The 16,556-nt window shown below is 46.2% G+C and overlaps 1 protein-coding gene across 1 annotated transcript in view; it reads right to left on the reverse strand.

Moving 5' to 3' along the window:
• Positions 1 to 6,205: 6,205 nt before the first annotated feature.
• The window catches only part of USP48 (ubiquitin specific peptidase 48), a 91,909-nt gene continuing 81,558 nt past the window's right edge, over positions 6,206 to 16,556 (reverse strand). Inside the window, 4 exon segments of the mRNA XM_043574035.1 lie at positions 6,206 to 6,753; positions 7,820 to 7,846; positions 10,296 to 10,344; positions 11,728 to 11,853. Of these exon segments, the coding sequence (XP_043429970.1) occupies positions 6,731 to 6,753; positions 7,820 to 7,846; positions 10,296 to 10,344; positions 11,728 to 11,853 (225 nt within the window). The 3' untranslated portion in view covers positions 6,206 to 6,730.

Raw genomic sequence — 16,556 nt, forward strand, 5'->3', positions numbered from 1 at the left:
TAGGTACGGAAGGGGAAGATTGGACGAAGGCTCCAGAGCTTTGCTTTCCCTGGCCTATTTCAATCCAAACCACTCAGGACTGACCGCTCACGCATGGCTGCCTCTGGGCACAAGCCTTTTCTTTTTCAAACACTTAATACATTGCAACCTAGCCATCACCCCTGCCCTCCCGACTGCTGAAAATGAAAGCTGGCTTCAAAAAAACCTGACATCTAAGAAGACTGGAGAATGAAAATGTGAGCGGGCACAACAGTAAACTCAGAATAATGCACGAGGGGGGTCCTCAAACGGGGAACAGCCTCCTGGAAGGAACTCCACACTCTGCTCCCCCCCCCCACCCCCACACCAGTTCAAAGGAGAGGAAAATGGGGAAGGGGCAGCCCAGCAGGAAAAGAGGGGTAGAAAACTCAAAAGCAGTTGGTGCCTGGTGCCCGAGGTGTGCTAACCAGGGAAGCACTGAGTGAGGTCTAGGAGGGGCTGGGAGACCAGAGAGGGTGGGCTGCAGGGGTGGCTGGGAGGATAGCTCCGCCCCAGTGAGAACAAGCCGGATGGGCGGGAGTCAGCCTCAGTGTCTGCACAGGGAGCTGCCAGGCGGATGTTGGAGACTCGGCACAAAGGAGGCCACCCTGGGGGACCCACTCTCGGTTACAGAAGTCTTTGGATCACGAATGAGAACATAGATAGGGAGTCCCCATTTTGAGGACAAAAAGAGACAAGCCCGAAGGTGGGGGCAGCCCTGGTCATACCAAAGCCACAGAAGGCTCTCCCCCAGGAATCTTAGTCACAGAAGAGCTTCCAGTGGATGCCGAAATGTTCATTTTCCCTTGCTGAGAACCTATCATGTGGAGGTGCCTGGGTGGCTCAGCAGGCTGTGTCCAACTCGGTTTCAGCTCAGGTCATGATCTCACCATTCGTGGGTTGGAGCCCCGTATGGACAGATTCTCTTGTTTCCCTCTCTCTGCACCTCCCCTGCTCTTTCTCTCTCAAAATAAATATGGAAGGAAAAAAAAAAAAAAAGAATCTATCACGTGGCTACATATGGCTCATGTGGAAACAGTGAAGAATGAGATGGCCAGAGCCCCTGCACTCAGGGAGCTAGAACAGTCCATCACTAATTAGGTTGACTCATTTTCTGGGTTTGGAGTGCTTTTTGGTGCAGATGTGAGATCCAGCCCACCCCTAACTCTGGCTCCCAGTAAGACAAAAATAACCGGTTCGCTCTGCGTCCGGAATTCTAGACAGTCTAGCACCGCTTGGATCCTCCTTCATCCAGAGAACCAGCAGTGCATGCTACAGATGGAAAGATGCAGCAAATACTGCAGGCACACGCCAACCAGAGAGGCGACTCAGACTGATAAAACAAGAGAAGGCCGGTTGGGTGATTTTCTAGAAGCACTCCCTGAAGCTTCCTCAAGACGGTAGAGCCGAAGAGATGAGGCCCCACCGCTTCCTTCCACCTAGTTCACGTCTGACTTCTACACATCTTCCGTTCAGAGAGGACCTGGGTCCAAAGGGGAACACGCTTATCCAGGAACATAGAGCTGGTAGCAGTTGAGTGTTTCCTTGGTTATAGACACAAATAAATCAGAGGGGAACGGAGGGGGACCGAGATACGAGTGCGCCGAGGCCAGTGTGCCAGCCAGCAATGATTTAACCCAGGCAGTGGCTGGCTAGGCTTTCCGGCTTCCCTGGGGGGTGCCCCTCACTTCCCGGGGCCCAGGGCCTGCCTCCCCTGGCAGCACGAACACAGATCTGGAACTCAAGCTGCCATTCCGGCTGCTGGTATAAGGCTGGCTCCCGTTCTGGCTCTGAGGATTTCGCTCCACAGGCCCTGGCCAAGTCCTTGAAAGCGAGTTTTTTCCCTTAAGCACGTTGTGGGGAGGGGTGGGGACAGATGATGCCCTCTATTTGGGATCAATACAGTAATTGTGTTGGGCGAGCTCTTGGGACTAACTTCATGGAAAATGCCGACAGCCTCGTGAATGAGAAAGTGTGAACACACCGTACGGGAAGAGCCAGCCAACATGTCACTGACGCTTATGGGACAGAGGCCATTTGGCAGGATCCGCTCCTCCAGGGATCACGATCTTGCGTCTCGCGTGGGACGCAGCAAAGGCTTTGGGCAGGAATGAGCTGGTGGCGGGTCCCAGCTCTAAAGGCAGACCAATGTCACCTAGAAGAGGTCATTCAACTGCCAAGTCACAACAAGATGAATTCTGCAACCTCCTTCTACCCAAAATCTAATGAGGCTCCGAAAAGATACTTAAATTTTACCATATGAAGAAATGTCACCAACTCGTCTGAGACGTATGCATTTTTTTTTAAGGTGATAGGATTTGGTAAGCAGTATGCTGTACTGATTTGATACAACTGTTCCTGTGGTTTATTTGTTGGGGAAGGGGGAAGCACAAGAAATACCTGTTCCACAGACTCTACTCTTGAATAACATTACTAAGTCTCAAGAGGTAAATAAAAAATGACAAACATGTGATTCTGCATTGCATCGTGCTTCCCAGTGCCTGCACAGCCCTGCCTCTGAAGCTCACGGCACCTGTTTCTGACGATCTTGGCAATGACAATCAAAACATCGGAAGCTCCCCTCTAGGGCAGGACCTGCCCATCACAGAGACATAAATCTTCAACACACATTCTAAACGTGTTTCAAATACCTTTCAACATAACCCTGCACATAAACAGAGAACCAAGGAAGCTTACCATTTGGCCATTAGCTTCATTTTCTCTACCAGCCAAGAGGAAAGATTTATGTAACAGGATGACTGAACACCTGTCCAGCCGTGATTTCAGCCCTAAGGGCTTCCAGCATAAGGTGTATGCTAAAGAGAAAGGGTTCTGGGTAGCTTGGCTTTGTGGTTACATGACCCCTATTTGAAGACTTACGGAAAAGATTCCGGGGCATTCCCTCACAGAGGCCGGAGTCTTTCTAATGACAAAGAATACAAAGCAATTTACCCCAACATTTATTACTGCTTGATCTTCAGCGCGGGAGGGAAAACAAGGCAAATACTGCCCTTCTAAGAGACGAGGAAACCACGCTGAAGCAAAGCAACTTTGCTTATTTACAAGGGAAACGGTAGAATTATCTGGAACCAGGTGACCTGACTTCTCAACACTCCTCTACACATGTATGTGTGATCTGAACAGCTGGCAGACTCCTTCGCCCAGTGAACTCGACAGCCAGACTTGAAAAAAACAACAGAGGTCTGGGATGTAGGAGAGGTGCTTTTGTATGTCCCTCTGCTAGGCTTCTGTCCTGGCACACAGGCCGTTGGCATGACAGCTGCTGCTCCGTGACAAAGCCATCACGTATGTGGTACCACATACAAATGTTTGTAATTTCTAGTTTAACGAACAAAGGACACCAGGAATGTTGATCATCAAATCCCCAGCCATACTGGTGTCCACACGAGGTCTGAGCTTTGGGGGCAGTGAACTATTGGCCTTCAGAATCGCAAATGTAGCTCCTGACAAAACCCTGCACCTTGGAGGTGGGGTGTGAGACACAGGGCACTGGCAAAGGGGTGAGAATCTTCTTAAATGAAAATGCTGGTTTTGCATCGGACTGAACTCTGTTCACAGTCCCCTGTAACACTGAGCAAATAAAACATTAAAATGCCAAAGAGAAAGGATGGGCTGCTCCTCCAGGCCTCAGTAACAGGAAAGACAGGCTTTAATGCTCATTTCATTTCGGCAGTTTGTTTAGACAGAGATAAATCATGCCTCGGGTATTTGAAACAGGTTACTCAATACCAACATCAGCTTCAAATATTAACCAGGGTCTGATCAATAAGTCCGTGACCACACAGACCACTAACTGGAGATTTAAAGTAACCAAAAAATACTCCGGATTATGACTTCATGGAAGTCAGGGGACACGCATCTCTTTTTAATTTGGCAGAAAATTAAGAGTAATTCTAAACAACAAAGCTCATTAATACACAGATTTCCCCAGGAAATGAAGACGGCCAAATGGCAACCTGCACTTCAGGTAACGTCAACAATTTGTACCATCACGGGATGTAGTCATGTTAGTGTGGGATTAAGGAGTGGTCAGAAGCATAAGGGGGAAAGTCTCAGGCTTCCTAATACCCTCTACAGAGGACTGCTCTGATAAAAAATACACATGCATGGGATAAAAAAAAACCTGACAGAGAGTCTTTGTGCTTCAATGTGGTCCCGGCCCAGAAGACCACTGGTCTCTACATATTTGTAAATAGAGACAAAGAATTGGGTTTGAGTTTATCTACTGTGTACCTGTTTTCCCCATGCGAAGCAGTGAGCGTAGCAAAGCGGTCTCAGCCAGAGGCTTCTCAAACTCTGAAAGCGCTGGAGCGTCCTGTGGATGCGGATCTCGTGTGTCTGGGGCCTGGGCTCCTGCATTTTTCTTTTAATATTTAAGTAATCTCTACATCCCACGTGGGGCTCCAACCCATAACCTGAGATCAAGAGTCTCGGGCTCTTCCGACGGGGCCAGCCAGGTGCCCCCTGCCCCCGCATTTCTTTATTTTAAATTTTTTAATGTTTTATTTATTTTTGAGAGAGGGAGAGTGTGAGCAGGGGAGGCGCAAAGAGAGAGGGAGACACAGAGTCTGAAGCGGGCTCCGGGCTGTCAGCACAGAGCCCGAGGTGGGGGGTTCAAACCCACAAACCGTGAGATCATGACCTGAGCCGAAGTCGGATGCTTAGCCCTCCTGCGTTTCTAGTACAGCCTCCCACTGCTGCTGGTGGGTGCGTGGCCAACACTGAGTAGCACTGGCCAGGGCAGGAGGGAAACAGCTGCTGGGCTGAGAACTCCCGCCTCTGGGCAGAGTTCTTAGAGGAGCCACTGCAGGGACCGGGTCGTCATACTGAAAGGTTTCCAAAAGGCGGTTACCATCGCATAAGGGGGAAAGACTCGAGTAACACATTTAAGAACTGTTTTTAACAGGAAATCGGGAAAAAGATCTGATTTCTAGGAGCCACAGACGTCTTTGTCAGTCCCTAGAAAGAACCTTTTCCGGCCGAGTGGCTTCTTTGTGGGAAAAGGGAAGCTGGCCCATTGAGCACTAAGGGAACTTGTTGACAAGTCTTTACCTTGGGAAGGAATACGTTGCTCTGTGTATTAATACACTGATGCCCCAGCTTCCCTTTTGGAGTGAAATAAAAGACTGGGATCTAAAACCCAATTAGCTACCCATGATCTCAACCCCCGAGTCCCGTCCCTGCGCTGACAGAGCTCAACGCGGGAACGTCTGGTTCCTAGGATGGCTTTCAAGGGTCCTGTGTGGAGCTCTCACTCTCCCACGCAGGCTCATTAAATGCCCCCGCCTCCTCAGGGGGCACAGACTGGAGACATAGCAAACAGGAAAAATAAGAAGGTATAATTTGACCGAAGAGCCATATTATTCTGATAAAAAGAGCTATTCAAAAGGGCTCTGCCAAGGTTACTGGTCCTCAAGTTGAAACCTGCCTCCCTCATCCATTATCTGAGTTTAAATTTTTGTGGGTAAAACAAAGGGGGGGTACCTGTCATGAACCGAAGCCTCGAAAAGTGTTTGCGAGAGACACGCAGGAGTCAGCATCTTGGCCCCGAACATGCACATACACAACTCAACAGAAAACAGCGAAACCAACTTGTCTTAAGTCCCATTTTAAAACCCCTCAATATTCTTAAGAATGTTGTTTTGGTTATGAGTTAATAACAGTAATCCGGAAATGGATGAAACGACACATCCCATCCATATGTTTTTTTGTCTTATTTAAACAAAATGATCTAAATGCCCTTTCTGGGCATTTCAGGAAGAATGCTTTCAAAAAGAGAAGCGAGATCCGAGAAACAAACAGTAGACTTGGAGAACGGAAAGAACACATTTCTATAAAAACCTTGCGTTATCCAAATGGTACTTTACTCTTCTGATAGGGTGTGGTCAGAGTTTTCTAAAGTGCAAGATGTACTTGATTTCCCAAATTCTGAATGACGGCAAGATTGGAGGAAGGTGCTATCACAGGTAACAAACATTTGCCATCCTTTCTGTGTGCACGAAAGCCAGGGCACTGAAGCCAAAACTGAGACCCAATCCCTCGCTCACTGCAGGAGACACGGAGGTGCCTCCTCCCTGACCCGACACTAAGAGAGACCAGGGGGCAGCGGGTAGTGTGGGAGCCGACACAGAGAAGGATAATCTGAAGACACTTTTCCACAATTAAGGCAAGTTTCTTCACTTTCATGCTTTATTCAAAGTAAAATATGAATCAAAGACAGGTATTGGTAAGCAGGTTATGTCTCTAAAGAATTACTTTTTAGTTCAGAGCAGAATGTTGTCCCATCTACTGTGATACAAATCCTTTATGGACCAATGCATCTGGTATGAAGTGCGAGCAGGGAAATATAACAGAACTTTATTCCCTCCCATGACTATAAATCTCATATGTAAACATGATTTACTGTTACTGCTACTAAACCGGTTCCGTCTTTACTTGCCCCGCCCGCCCGCCACCCTCTCTTAAATATAAAATTTGAAACATTTCCTTCAAGTCTGATGTCCGTCAGTGCAATCTGCTTTATTTGACATAAGGCATTTGGGACAGTCACTTCAGAATAGTTTTCTGCCTTTTGGAAGAGTCACAGAATGGTTTAATTCTTAAATCCATCGTTTCGTTAATGCCCTAACATATGTCAAACGTCTCTCTTCCCTTCTGGTCATTTCTCAGAAGTCAGCAAGTGTCCAAAAGATTAATGTCCAAGTAGACCAGTACCTGGGAAAAGAAACACATGTGGAGGTAGAGCTGTGAACTGAAAATGAAGAGTTCAGGTATTCCATTTGCCAAGAACGCATCATCACCAGGGAATATCCAATTTAATGAGTGAGCACAGCAGCCCCTGGATGGTGAAGGGTAAGAACAGAGCAGCAGACTCCAGGCTTTCCGCTAAACCACGTTTCAGTTGAAAGCCATGTGTTTCCTACGCGGTATCTTCGCACAAGTTAATCACATTTTATTGATGCTTTCATTTGATGGCCATTTCTCATAAAGACATTTTTTTGCTTTGTTTTGTTTTGACCACTTCTTTGTGTAGTAACGTGTAGACAACAAAGCTGCATTGACAGAAAGGCTTTACTAAGGCCAGTGGCTTTGCTCACTTATTTGTTTCAGCAAAGGACCCCTGGTGTTTGATTAAACTCACTCCGAGGCAAAAAAAAATCACAAGCTGCCACGGACCTCTGGAGTAGGCCAAAGGAATCAGAAGGGCAAAGGCTCAATCTGTAAATATCAAAGATCTGTATTTGATGAATTAATGAATACTATCGGTATACACAACTAATAGCGGCCATGATGTGACAAGACACCGCTGTGTCTCCATCCAAAGTCGTAATCCAAGAAAGGCCTGAATTCTAAATGGATGAATGAAACCTTTTCACTGAACTGGATATAATTCAGCAAATTCCTTCCCTCTAATTCTCATCAGTTACACACGAAATGTTTTGCTCCAAGGTGGGACTGAGAGGAGGAACGGGGAAAGGTAAATAGAAATGCCGTCAGCTAACCCCCCCACCTCCCCACCCACCCGCCCCTCCAAATGAGAAAGAGAAAGCAAAATGGACATCTGGCACCACAGACTTTGAACACACAGGCCGTAGCTGAGGCCCGAGTGCTGAAAAAGATAATGAAGAAGCCCGAATAAAAAATGCATTTAACTAAAATTAATTTCAGTCATGAGACTATATTGGATTAAATTTTAAAATCAAATTACAGCCTTCGCTTTAAGAGAAAATTACAGTATGACTCTGACATTCATGAACAAAACATGACAAATGTAACTTACCTTTAAACCCTTCTTCTGGCATACACACTAGAAAACAAGAAAGAGAGAAAAAAGAATTCCAAAATGAAAACACCGTCGTGACAGACAAGAATGCCTAAATTATTGCAATGCCTAAAGACAAAAAAAAGTTTATAAATAACTTCTAATTACTTTACTCACCCATAACGATTACCTTTGAAATTTTGGGTGAGAATAATCAGATGATGATCTTTCTCTTTGTTTTTACTTTTATCAAAGCAACACACAAGTCAAATACAGTAGAACAATGGCTGTAGCTAGAGCCAAGTTTTGCAGGACTCCAGGGGGGGCCTGGAGAAAACCGTGGGACAGATGCCCTTGGAGAGATGCTGTGTCTCTCTCACCTTCCCTCCATTCCCACACTCGAGAAGCAACCCCTTCAGACTCATGCAGCCTTTTCTCCTGGTCTCTATTTCCAGATGATAGGCTGATTCGGTTGACCCTTAAACAACTAGGGGTTAGGGGCGCTGACCCACAGCATGACTGAAAATCTACACAGAGCTCTGCACTCTCCCCAAAACTACTAACGGCTTTCTGTTGACAGCTTCACCCAAAACAGTCACTCGACACATATTTTGTATGTTATATGCATTATATACTGCATTCTTACAATCAAGTAAGCTAGAGAAAAAATATTAAGAAAATCATAAAGCAGAGAAAATACACTTACGGTGCTGCACATACACTTATTTAAAAATGCCCATGTGGGAGTGGACCTGGCACAGTTCAGACCCATGTTGTTCAAGGTCAACTGTATTATTATTTCGTAGCATTAGATAAATAATATCTAACAACTTCCTCAATGAACACTAAAGATTTAGTTGGTCTACCACCTGCCCCCTAACCCATGTCCCCTCCTGACATGGTATTTTTTGTTGTGAAGCCAGTCAAGTCAGTGTCCAGTGTTCACGTCACCTTTCACTCCATTAACAAGTGCTCACGGTTGAATCCCTCAGTGCACCTTGGTCATACTTCCTGTCTGGTATGACTTTACCTTTCTGGGGGCGGTAATTGCTGCATACAGACGCTGGAAGACCTGTAAACCTCAAGACAGCCCTCCATCACTTCCACTCTTCCCTGTGGACACGCTCTGCCGGAGCTGTGTTCCCTGCTCCGATCTGGACTGGGGGGTGCTCGCCCCTGATCGCAGGGCTTCTCTTCTGGGGTTTCCTGTCTTCTAGGGCTGTCTTCCTCTGTTGGATCCCTAGGTTTGGGTTCCACCACCGACTTCGTTCTTGACTTGCACTGTTGTTTACGAAGAGCACACCCGTCCACAGTGTATTGGCAAACGATATTTGAGAGAGAAATATTTGGGGGCCTCAAATGTGAGGGAAGAACAAAATCTGTCTAGTTGTGGAATTCTGGATCAGAACTCACTTTTCCTCAGAATCCTGTGGGCACAGCTCCATCCACTGGTCTTTCTGACTCTTTATCCTAGGAAGGGGATTTGTTTTCCTCCCGTATCTCTGGATGCTTTTAGATTCACGAGTCCCTAGAATTTCAGTTACTGCATCGGATCCTTGGTACGATCATTCTATATTTTCATGAAACCCTTTCTGTCCTCTCAACGTTTCTCTTATATAGTCCCTAGCTATATGGTCTCTCTGTATTATTTATAGTTAATTTTTGAGCTTTCTTCTGCTTCCTGCATGGACTGCTTCATTTAGCTTCCTTTCTTGAGGCTCTTCATGGACACTGTTTCGTTCCAGACCCTCACTCCTCCACTGTCTGGTTTGGAGGTGCCCATACTTCATACTAGTGAAGTATGAGGACTGGTCAGTGGACACTGGTGGGCCTCACCGAAGGGTTACTGGGAGATGAAGCACTTTAAAAAAATACCTATCTGTAGGTGATTTTTTGAATTGGCCGGTGTCCCCCGAGTGCGATTTAGCTCATCGCTCCTGTGTAGGAGGCAGAGGCAGCTGCCAGCATCTGAACAAAGACAGGGGTGTTCTCCCTGTCTGCCATGTGACAGCCTCATTCTCGCCTTCAAAGAGCTGAGAAACACATCCTCACTGCTCACGTGACGTCCCGGTGGGGAAGGATCCAGAGGAGGGGCTTGCGCTGTCTTACCGCTTCTTACATACTTTCCTCTTCTCAGGCTCTGACCTCACTCCCACTGTCGAAGTGCCTGGGGTCTCCTGTGCATCTGCCTGAGGCTCTACAATCAGAATTAACTTTGCTTCTGGTTGGCCTTTTCTATTGCCAGGCTTACCGGTGTTTCAGTTTCCTCAGCTCAGCTAAATCATGACTACTCTGTTCTCGGCTTTCCATTTGCCCCATTTTTGCACCCGCCCTTCTCTATGATCTTCCAGGAGAAAGAATGTAAGATTCCGCCCTAACAACACGTAAAACTTTTTCAAAGTGAAAAGTAAAAGCACCGTTAGATGGAAACTTCACCAGGTGTAATTACCGCTCCTTCTAGCAACTTAAATTCCTAAAACAAATGTGTCTTTACCTTGCATGACATCATCCATTGCAGCATAATCTGCAATCGGTTCATCGGCCTAGAAAAACCAACGAAGACAAGTGAAAACCAGGGCAGATCCTCACCACAGGGAAGGCGGGTCCACGTGTCGACCGGTGTTTTGCTACAGGACACACAGATACAAGCGCTGTCCGGTAGAGAGGCGGCCATGTCCAGGACTCACAAAGGATGTCCCCGCCTACAATGATGGGTCTACACTCATCACCCCCAAACCATACATTACATGTGACACTGGTTAACTGCTCTTAAAAACACCTTCCGATGTGGACATCTATTCCCCTGCGGCTACTAAGCACAAAATGAATGAATGTGAGTTAGGATGCCAGTGGTGACGGTGACAGGGAGCTGGTAGAAACCAGGTCAGACTGGTCCTCCAAAAAATAAGTTAGCTGAGAAAGACATTTTTGTTCCTCCTCGGCAGCAGGAAGAAATCACCCATTCCCCTTTCAGGACAGAAGCCAGCCCTGAGGCTGATGGCTAGCATAGACTCTAGCTGATCGTCCAAGGTACAAGTCCTCTGATAACATGGGCCATTTCAAGGGTTTTAGACCTAGGGTCCTTAAGGGCTCGGCAATTCTAGGTTTTCAGAATAATTCCACAGAACCTACAGTTGAAAGAAAAGCAAAAAGGAAACAGGGAATGGGCAGGCGGCAGGAGTGCGTGGAGGAGTGGGTATTATGGGCCTGCTCCTTCATTTCCAGGGCCCAACTGTATCTCACCAGGACCGAGGCTCCAGATACAAGCATGTGTCTCACAGTTCAAAATAGTGAACAAATACAAATACTCTACCGGGTGACGCAGTGGTTGTTTGCCACAGTGGGGATGATTCTGGCCACTAAGAAACCAAAGAGGCAAAGGGAAGGGACAAAACCCACCCGTTAGAGGAGGGTAGGGACAGAACTGGGCTAATGAGGCAGTTCAAGGACTCTTCAGGACCCTGCCTTTGCAAAACACTTTCCACCTCTCCTATCTACTGTACCTGAAGCCAATTTCCATGCCCTGGACAAAAATCCCAAGTCAACCAGAAGCATTTAGACCATCGTGGCCGAGCCTCATGTGTTACATTTGCTTCCCTGCTTGAGTGGCTGGTACTTTTGAGCCAAGAGGAAATGAGGGGATGGTTTAATACAAGTATGGTTAAGTAATTCTGCTGATCCAGAAGTCTGGGTGGAGGCTTAAATCTATATTATTTTTAACAAAAATGATGAAAACCCCACAAGAACCAGCGATGTTCTGATCTCCACTCAGTCTTGTGCAGCTGAGCCAGAGTGGGAGCGTCTGGAGGCCAGTCGCTTACTGGCACAGCCGCCCGAGGACCAGAGGCGATCTTCACCACTGTCGCTTGTGGGGGACAGGTCATCAAAGTTTTCTAGAATTCCTTACGTAAGGAGCCGTTACCTACCTTTAACAAAATCACAGATTCGGGAATGACGCCAAGCGTGCCGAGGGTGGCACAGTCATCACTTAAAATCTTTCCATCAATTGACAGATTCTGGTCAAAAGGAGCAACTGAAAACGCGTGCATGATCTGTGCCAATATAAAAGAAAGCGTGTATGAGGCAAATAATACTGAGACTTACACCCTACTGGAATAAATGAATACATGGATACTTTAAACAAACAAACAAACAAACAAACAAAAGTCCTCAGAGTACAAAAGATATTACTCCTTGCAATCAGCCCACGGGCTCCACTCCTACGAATACTAGAGTCCTAGCCTATCTGAGAACATCCTTAGGAAGCCTGGTAGAGAACAATTATACCCACGGACCCTTTTGTTCTGTGCATTGCCGCCTCCCCGAGAGAGGGGGTGTGGGGAAATCAAAGGAGCAGGTGGACCAGGCCGGTAGCTCCTCTGGTTTTAAGGCCTCAGCCAGGACGTGACAGTCACTCGCCTCATGCCCAGGTCACCCGTCCTTTTAACAGTCAAGTCAAAATTCTTTCCTAAGACCATCTTTAAATTAACCAGCAGGCCATCTGGATTCTTCCTTCTGTCCTAATTTCTTTAGCAAGCCTGGACTACATAATTCACCCTTGGGACTGCTGTATATTCTTAGATAGTCTTGCCTCTAGGAACCAAAATATGAATTTCTTAAGGGAAGGGACCCCTTCATAATTCTAGCCAATTATTAAAAAATTAAGTACATTCAGAGGCCCCTGGAAAGCTCAGTTGGTTGAATGTCTGACTCTCGATTTCAGCTCAGGTCATGATAACCAGGGTTGTGAGATGAAGCTCCACATCAGGCTCTGCGCAGAGCGTGGAGCCTGCTTGGGATTCTCCCCCCATGCCCTGTGTGCATCCCCAACTTTCGCTCTAAAATTAAAAAAAAAAAAAAATTAAAACATTAAATAAATTCAGAAAGACTACTATGCATAATACTTAAACATTTTTTCAAATTCACAAAAATGTCTTTTTTTTTTTTTTTTTTTTAATCATTGCTGGGTAGTAATTACCAGTGGGCAGGTAAGAAGTTTTGGCCTTGGACAGGAGCACATGGGCACCTTCAATGATATGTTCTAATTTGTAACTTGGAGGGTGCATTCAAGAGTATCCATTTTATTATGCTTCATAGCTTACTTACATACTCAAGTGAATGTTTTATTATATGTATGTTTATTACCAGTATCAACGATGGTAAGGGAAAACCATCCTAACCTTTATATGCACGCTACTCTACTCTCTGAATCTGGAAAGATGAAGAAGCCCTGAGACAATCGTGTGTATAATAGGGCCCAAGAGCTTTCCAAGACAAGAAAACTGTGACTGGAAAAGTGATTTTAATTGTGGCATACAGAAAATTAGGAACAAGGATAACAACACGGGCCTCCTCCATGTTAGGCCTGAATCTTAACTGGACTTCTCAAAAGGACACAAGCTTCTGAGAAACAGGTGGCTGTGGGGTGCCTGAGTGGCTCAGTCGGTTAAGCATCCAACTCTTGACTTAGGCTCAGGTCACGATCTCATGGTTGATCAGTTTGAGCCCCGTGTCGGGCTCTGCATTGCCAACGTGGAGCCTGCTTGGGCTTCTTTCTGTCTCCCTCTCTCTCCCTCAAAATAAACAAAAAAAAAAGACAACACAGATGGTTCTGTGGCTAACATGCACTGACATCATCAATCAACTGCCTTTAAATCAATAAGCCTCGGGGCGCCTGGGTGGCGCAGTCGGTTGAGCGTCCGACTTCAGCCAGGTCACGATCTTGCGGTCCGTGAGTTCGAGCCCCACGTCGGGCTCTGGGCTGATGGCTCAGAGCCTGGAGCCTGTTTCCGATTCTGTGTCTCCCTCTCTCTCTGCCCCTCCCCCGTTCATGCTCTGTCTCTCTCTGTCCCAAAAATAAATAAACGTTGAAAAAAAAATTTTTAAATCAATAAGCCTATTTCTTGTAAGAAGTACTAATAGGTCACTTCTACCAAAGCCAGCCCAGCACATAGGAATCAGGCAGAGGTAACCAGGTTACCAAAGAGGAATCGGGAGGAAGAAAGCAGAGTTACAATGGAGGTGTCCATTACGAACTTAATGTGGGCAACATTACAGCTGCTTGACTGTAGGAACGCCTGCTGGTATCCCAGAATACTGAGCGTCTTTGCACCAGCCCCATGAGGTCGGACAAAGCAAACACATCCAGACACGAGCACCCTCACTGAGGGGTGGATGCTCAGGACTTTATGTACTGAGCACATGGCCAAGGACACTTAACAACGAATGAAGCTTTTATGAAGAAGCCACCAGGAGTCAAATGCTTCGTTCAGTGCGGGAAATAAACATTGAGTGAGGAACCCCACATGGGAGGCGTTCAGAGAGTGAGGGCAGAACATGGCGGGGCTGGTGGCAGAAGGTACATGTCAGATCTGGGGAGCATGGAGGACAAGAAGAGTCGGTTCTACAGCTGGAGGCCAAGGCAGGTTTGTAGGAGGTGCCATGAAAGATGAGCAAGTGTTTGCTAGTGAAAAGAGCACACTCTACTTCAGAAGAAGGGAAAAAGCCAATCAAGGGCACGGAGGCCTTTGGCACAATAATGCACAAGCCGTAAAAATGCCTGAGTATAATTTAATAGTATATAGGTGCAGGATGCCTGGGTAGCTCGGTGGCTCAGGCGTCTCAGCTCAGGTCATGATCTCGCAGCTCTTGAGTTTGAGCCCCGCATCAGGCTCTGTGCTGACAGCTCAGAGCCCGGAGCCTGCTTTGGATTCTGTGTCTCCATCTCTCTCTCTGCTCCTTCCCTATTTGTGCTGTCTCTCAAAAATGAATAAACATTAAAATATAACATATATTATATAGGTGCAGCATCCCTAATCTATGGAGCATACGAGAAACAACCATATGCTGTCCTAAGGGGAACAAACCCTGTCCTAAGGGGAAGCCACCCTGCGCTCCTTGCCAGGACGCAAGGGTGTGTGGCCTAAAGGAAACGCAGGGGCGATGGCTTCACCTGGCAGCCATCCATCCTCGGCACCACCGTTTCCTCCTTACTAAGGCAGGCAGCGCGACTGCTCAAAACGTGTCTGCGGGAAAATGAAATAATACAACTGAACACCGAACATCTTCTGCAAAGGGAGATGAACCAACTGTAATTCCATTTACTTTACGGTATCAGAGGTGGCTGAATTAATCATCAGGCAAGACAAACTTCTTAAGGTTTTAAGCCACACTAAATGCGGATGTCTAGAATAAAACATTTATACTTTTACAAATGATGCCATCCTATTAACTTGGAAATGTACTCTCTCCATGAGGAAAGGCTCCATCGAACGTAAAAGAGGCATTTACATACTTTAAAAACAAAACAAAACACCCACCACCACTAACTGAGGGCCACACTCGTGCCCACCACAAACCCCAATGCTGGCCAGGCTGCCAGGCAAAAGGTCACATCTAGTGGAGGCTTTCAAAGCTACCACCACTGAGCAGCAAGGGGAAATTACATTTCACTGCCCTTTCCTTTGACTCTGGATCACGGCGGCTTCAAAGCCCGGGTGGGGGAGGAAGGACACTGCAAAGGACCCACCGGAGAAGAGCACGTTGGGGGTTTCATCTGAACTGCTGCTGGCTTCTAACAGCTCCTCCGTGCAGGTAACATGTTCCTAAACAGAGGTTATTTCTGCTGACTTTTGATTTGTTCTTCAAAAATGGTAGTCCGTAATAAAAGCAGCACAGGCTTTTTAAATGTCTTTATCCACAGGGGCTCTTTTTGTAATTTAAAGGTTTTGAATGTTCGAGGTTTACCACTGACAGGCAAAAAGCCGGTGACAGAAACAGGCTTTCTCAGATGTAAAAGGTACAATAACAGAGTAAAGATATTATGCCAACACGTTTATTTTCAGAGCCATGGGTTCAACTGAGGGAAATACTGTTCCCAGGACAATCTGGAACATATAACACCCTCAAAGGAAGCCTGTATTTTTGCCTCAATTACAATGATAAATATCAGCAGCAAGAAAAAATGCAGAACCAGTAAACTATGCCACATGAAAGCAGCAAAGAGGGAAATTTGGTCGACTTTCTGGATATATATCAGTGTCTGAAACCGATTAGGGGCCAGATTTCTTTTTTTTCACGGGCATCTTGAACTTATCAGAGCCTCTTGCCTAGATTTTGGGACATACCACTCATTTACAGTATTTCAGTATTGATACGAAGAAATAACAAAATCATCTAGGATTTTCAAAATGCCTACACTGCATTCACTCAACAATGCTTGCTTTGGGGAGGGGGGCACGAGGGAGTGAGACGGAGAGGAAAACAATCTAAAACAAATCTTTAAAAACCCATTTGGAAAACATCACTCTATAAAGAGAGGTAACTTTAAAATTCTATCAAGTAGACTTATCTGACACCAAAAATATTGTGGTAAACAAATTCCAGGCTCGCCCAAGTGAATGAACGATGCAGTAGCTGCCTTTTATTTCCCCTTAAGTTTCACAGCAGATCCTGGTAACCGGCTCAAATACTTAGTAAGTGGTCAAAGGAAAACATACAGCACAGTAAAGTGAGGGAACAATTAACCCTGAACAACCTCCGCGTTCGGCACATTACAGGGCTCTCAGTGTTTCCCATAAGCTACTCAGAACTTGCCCACGGTTTCAGAATCCAAACCACTTTCACCTTCACAGAAAGAAAGATTCTTGGCTATTTTGTGTGGCCTCTTAAAAAATTACTTATTTTTAAGTAATCTCTACGCCCAACACGGGGGCTTGAACTCATGGCCCGAGATCAAGAGTTACCATGTTTCACC

This window comes from Prionailurus bengalensis, chromosome C1 (genome assembly GCF_016509475.1).
Source record: "Prionailurus bengalensis isolate Pbe53 chromosome C1, Fcat_Pben_1.1_paternal_pri, whole genome shotgun sequence".
Taxonomy (NCBI): domain Eukaryota; kingdom Metazoa; phylum Chordata; class Mammalia; order Carnivora; family Felidae; genus Prionailurus; species Prionailurus bengalensis.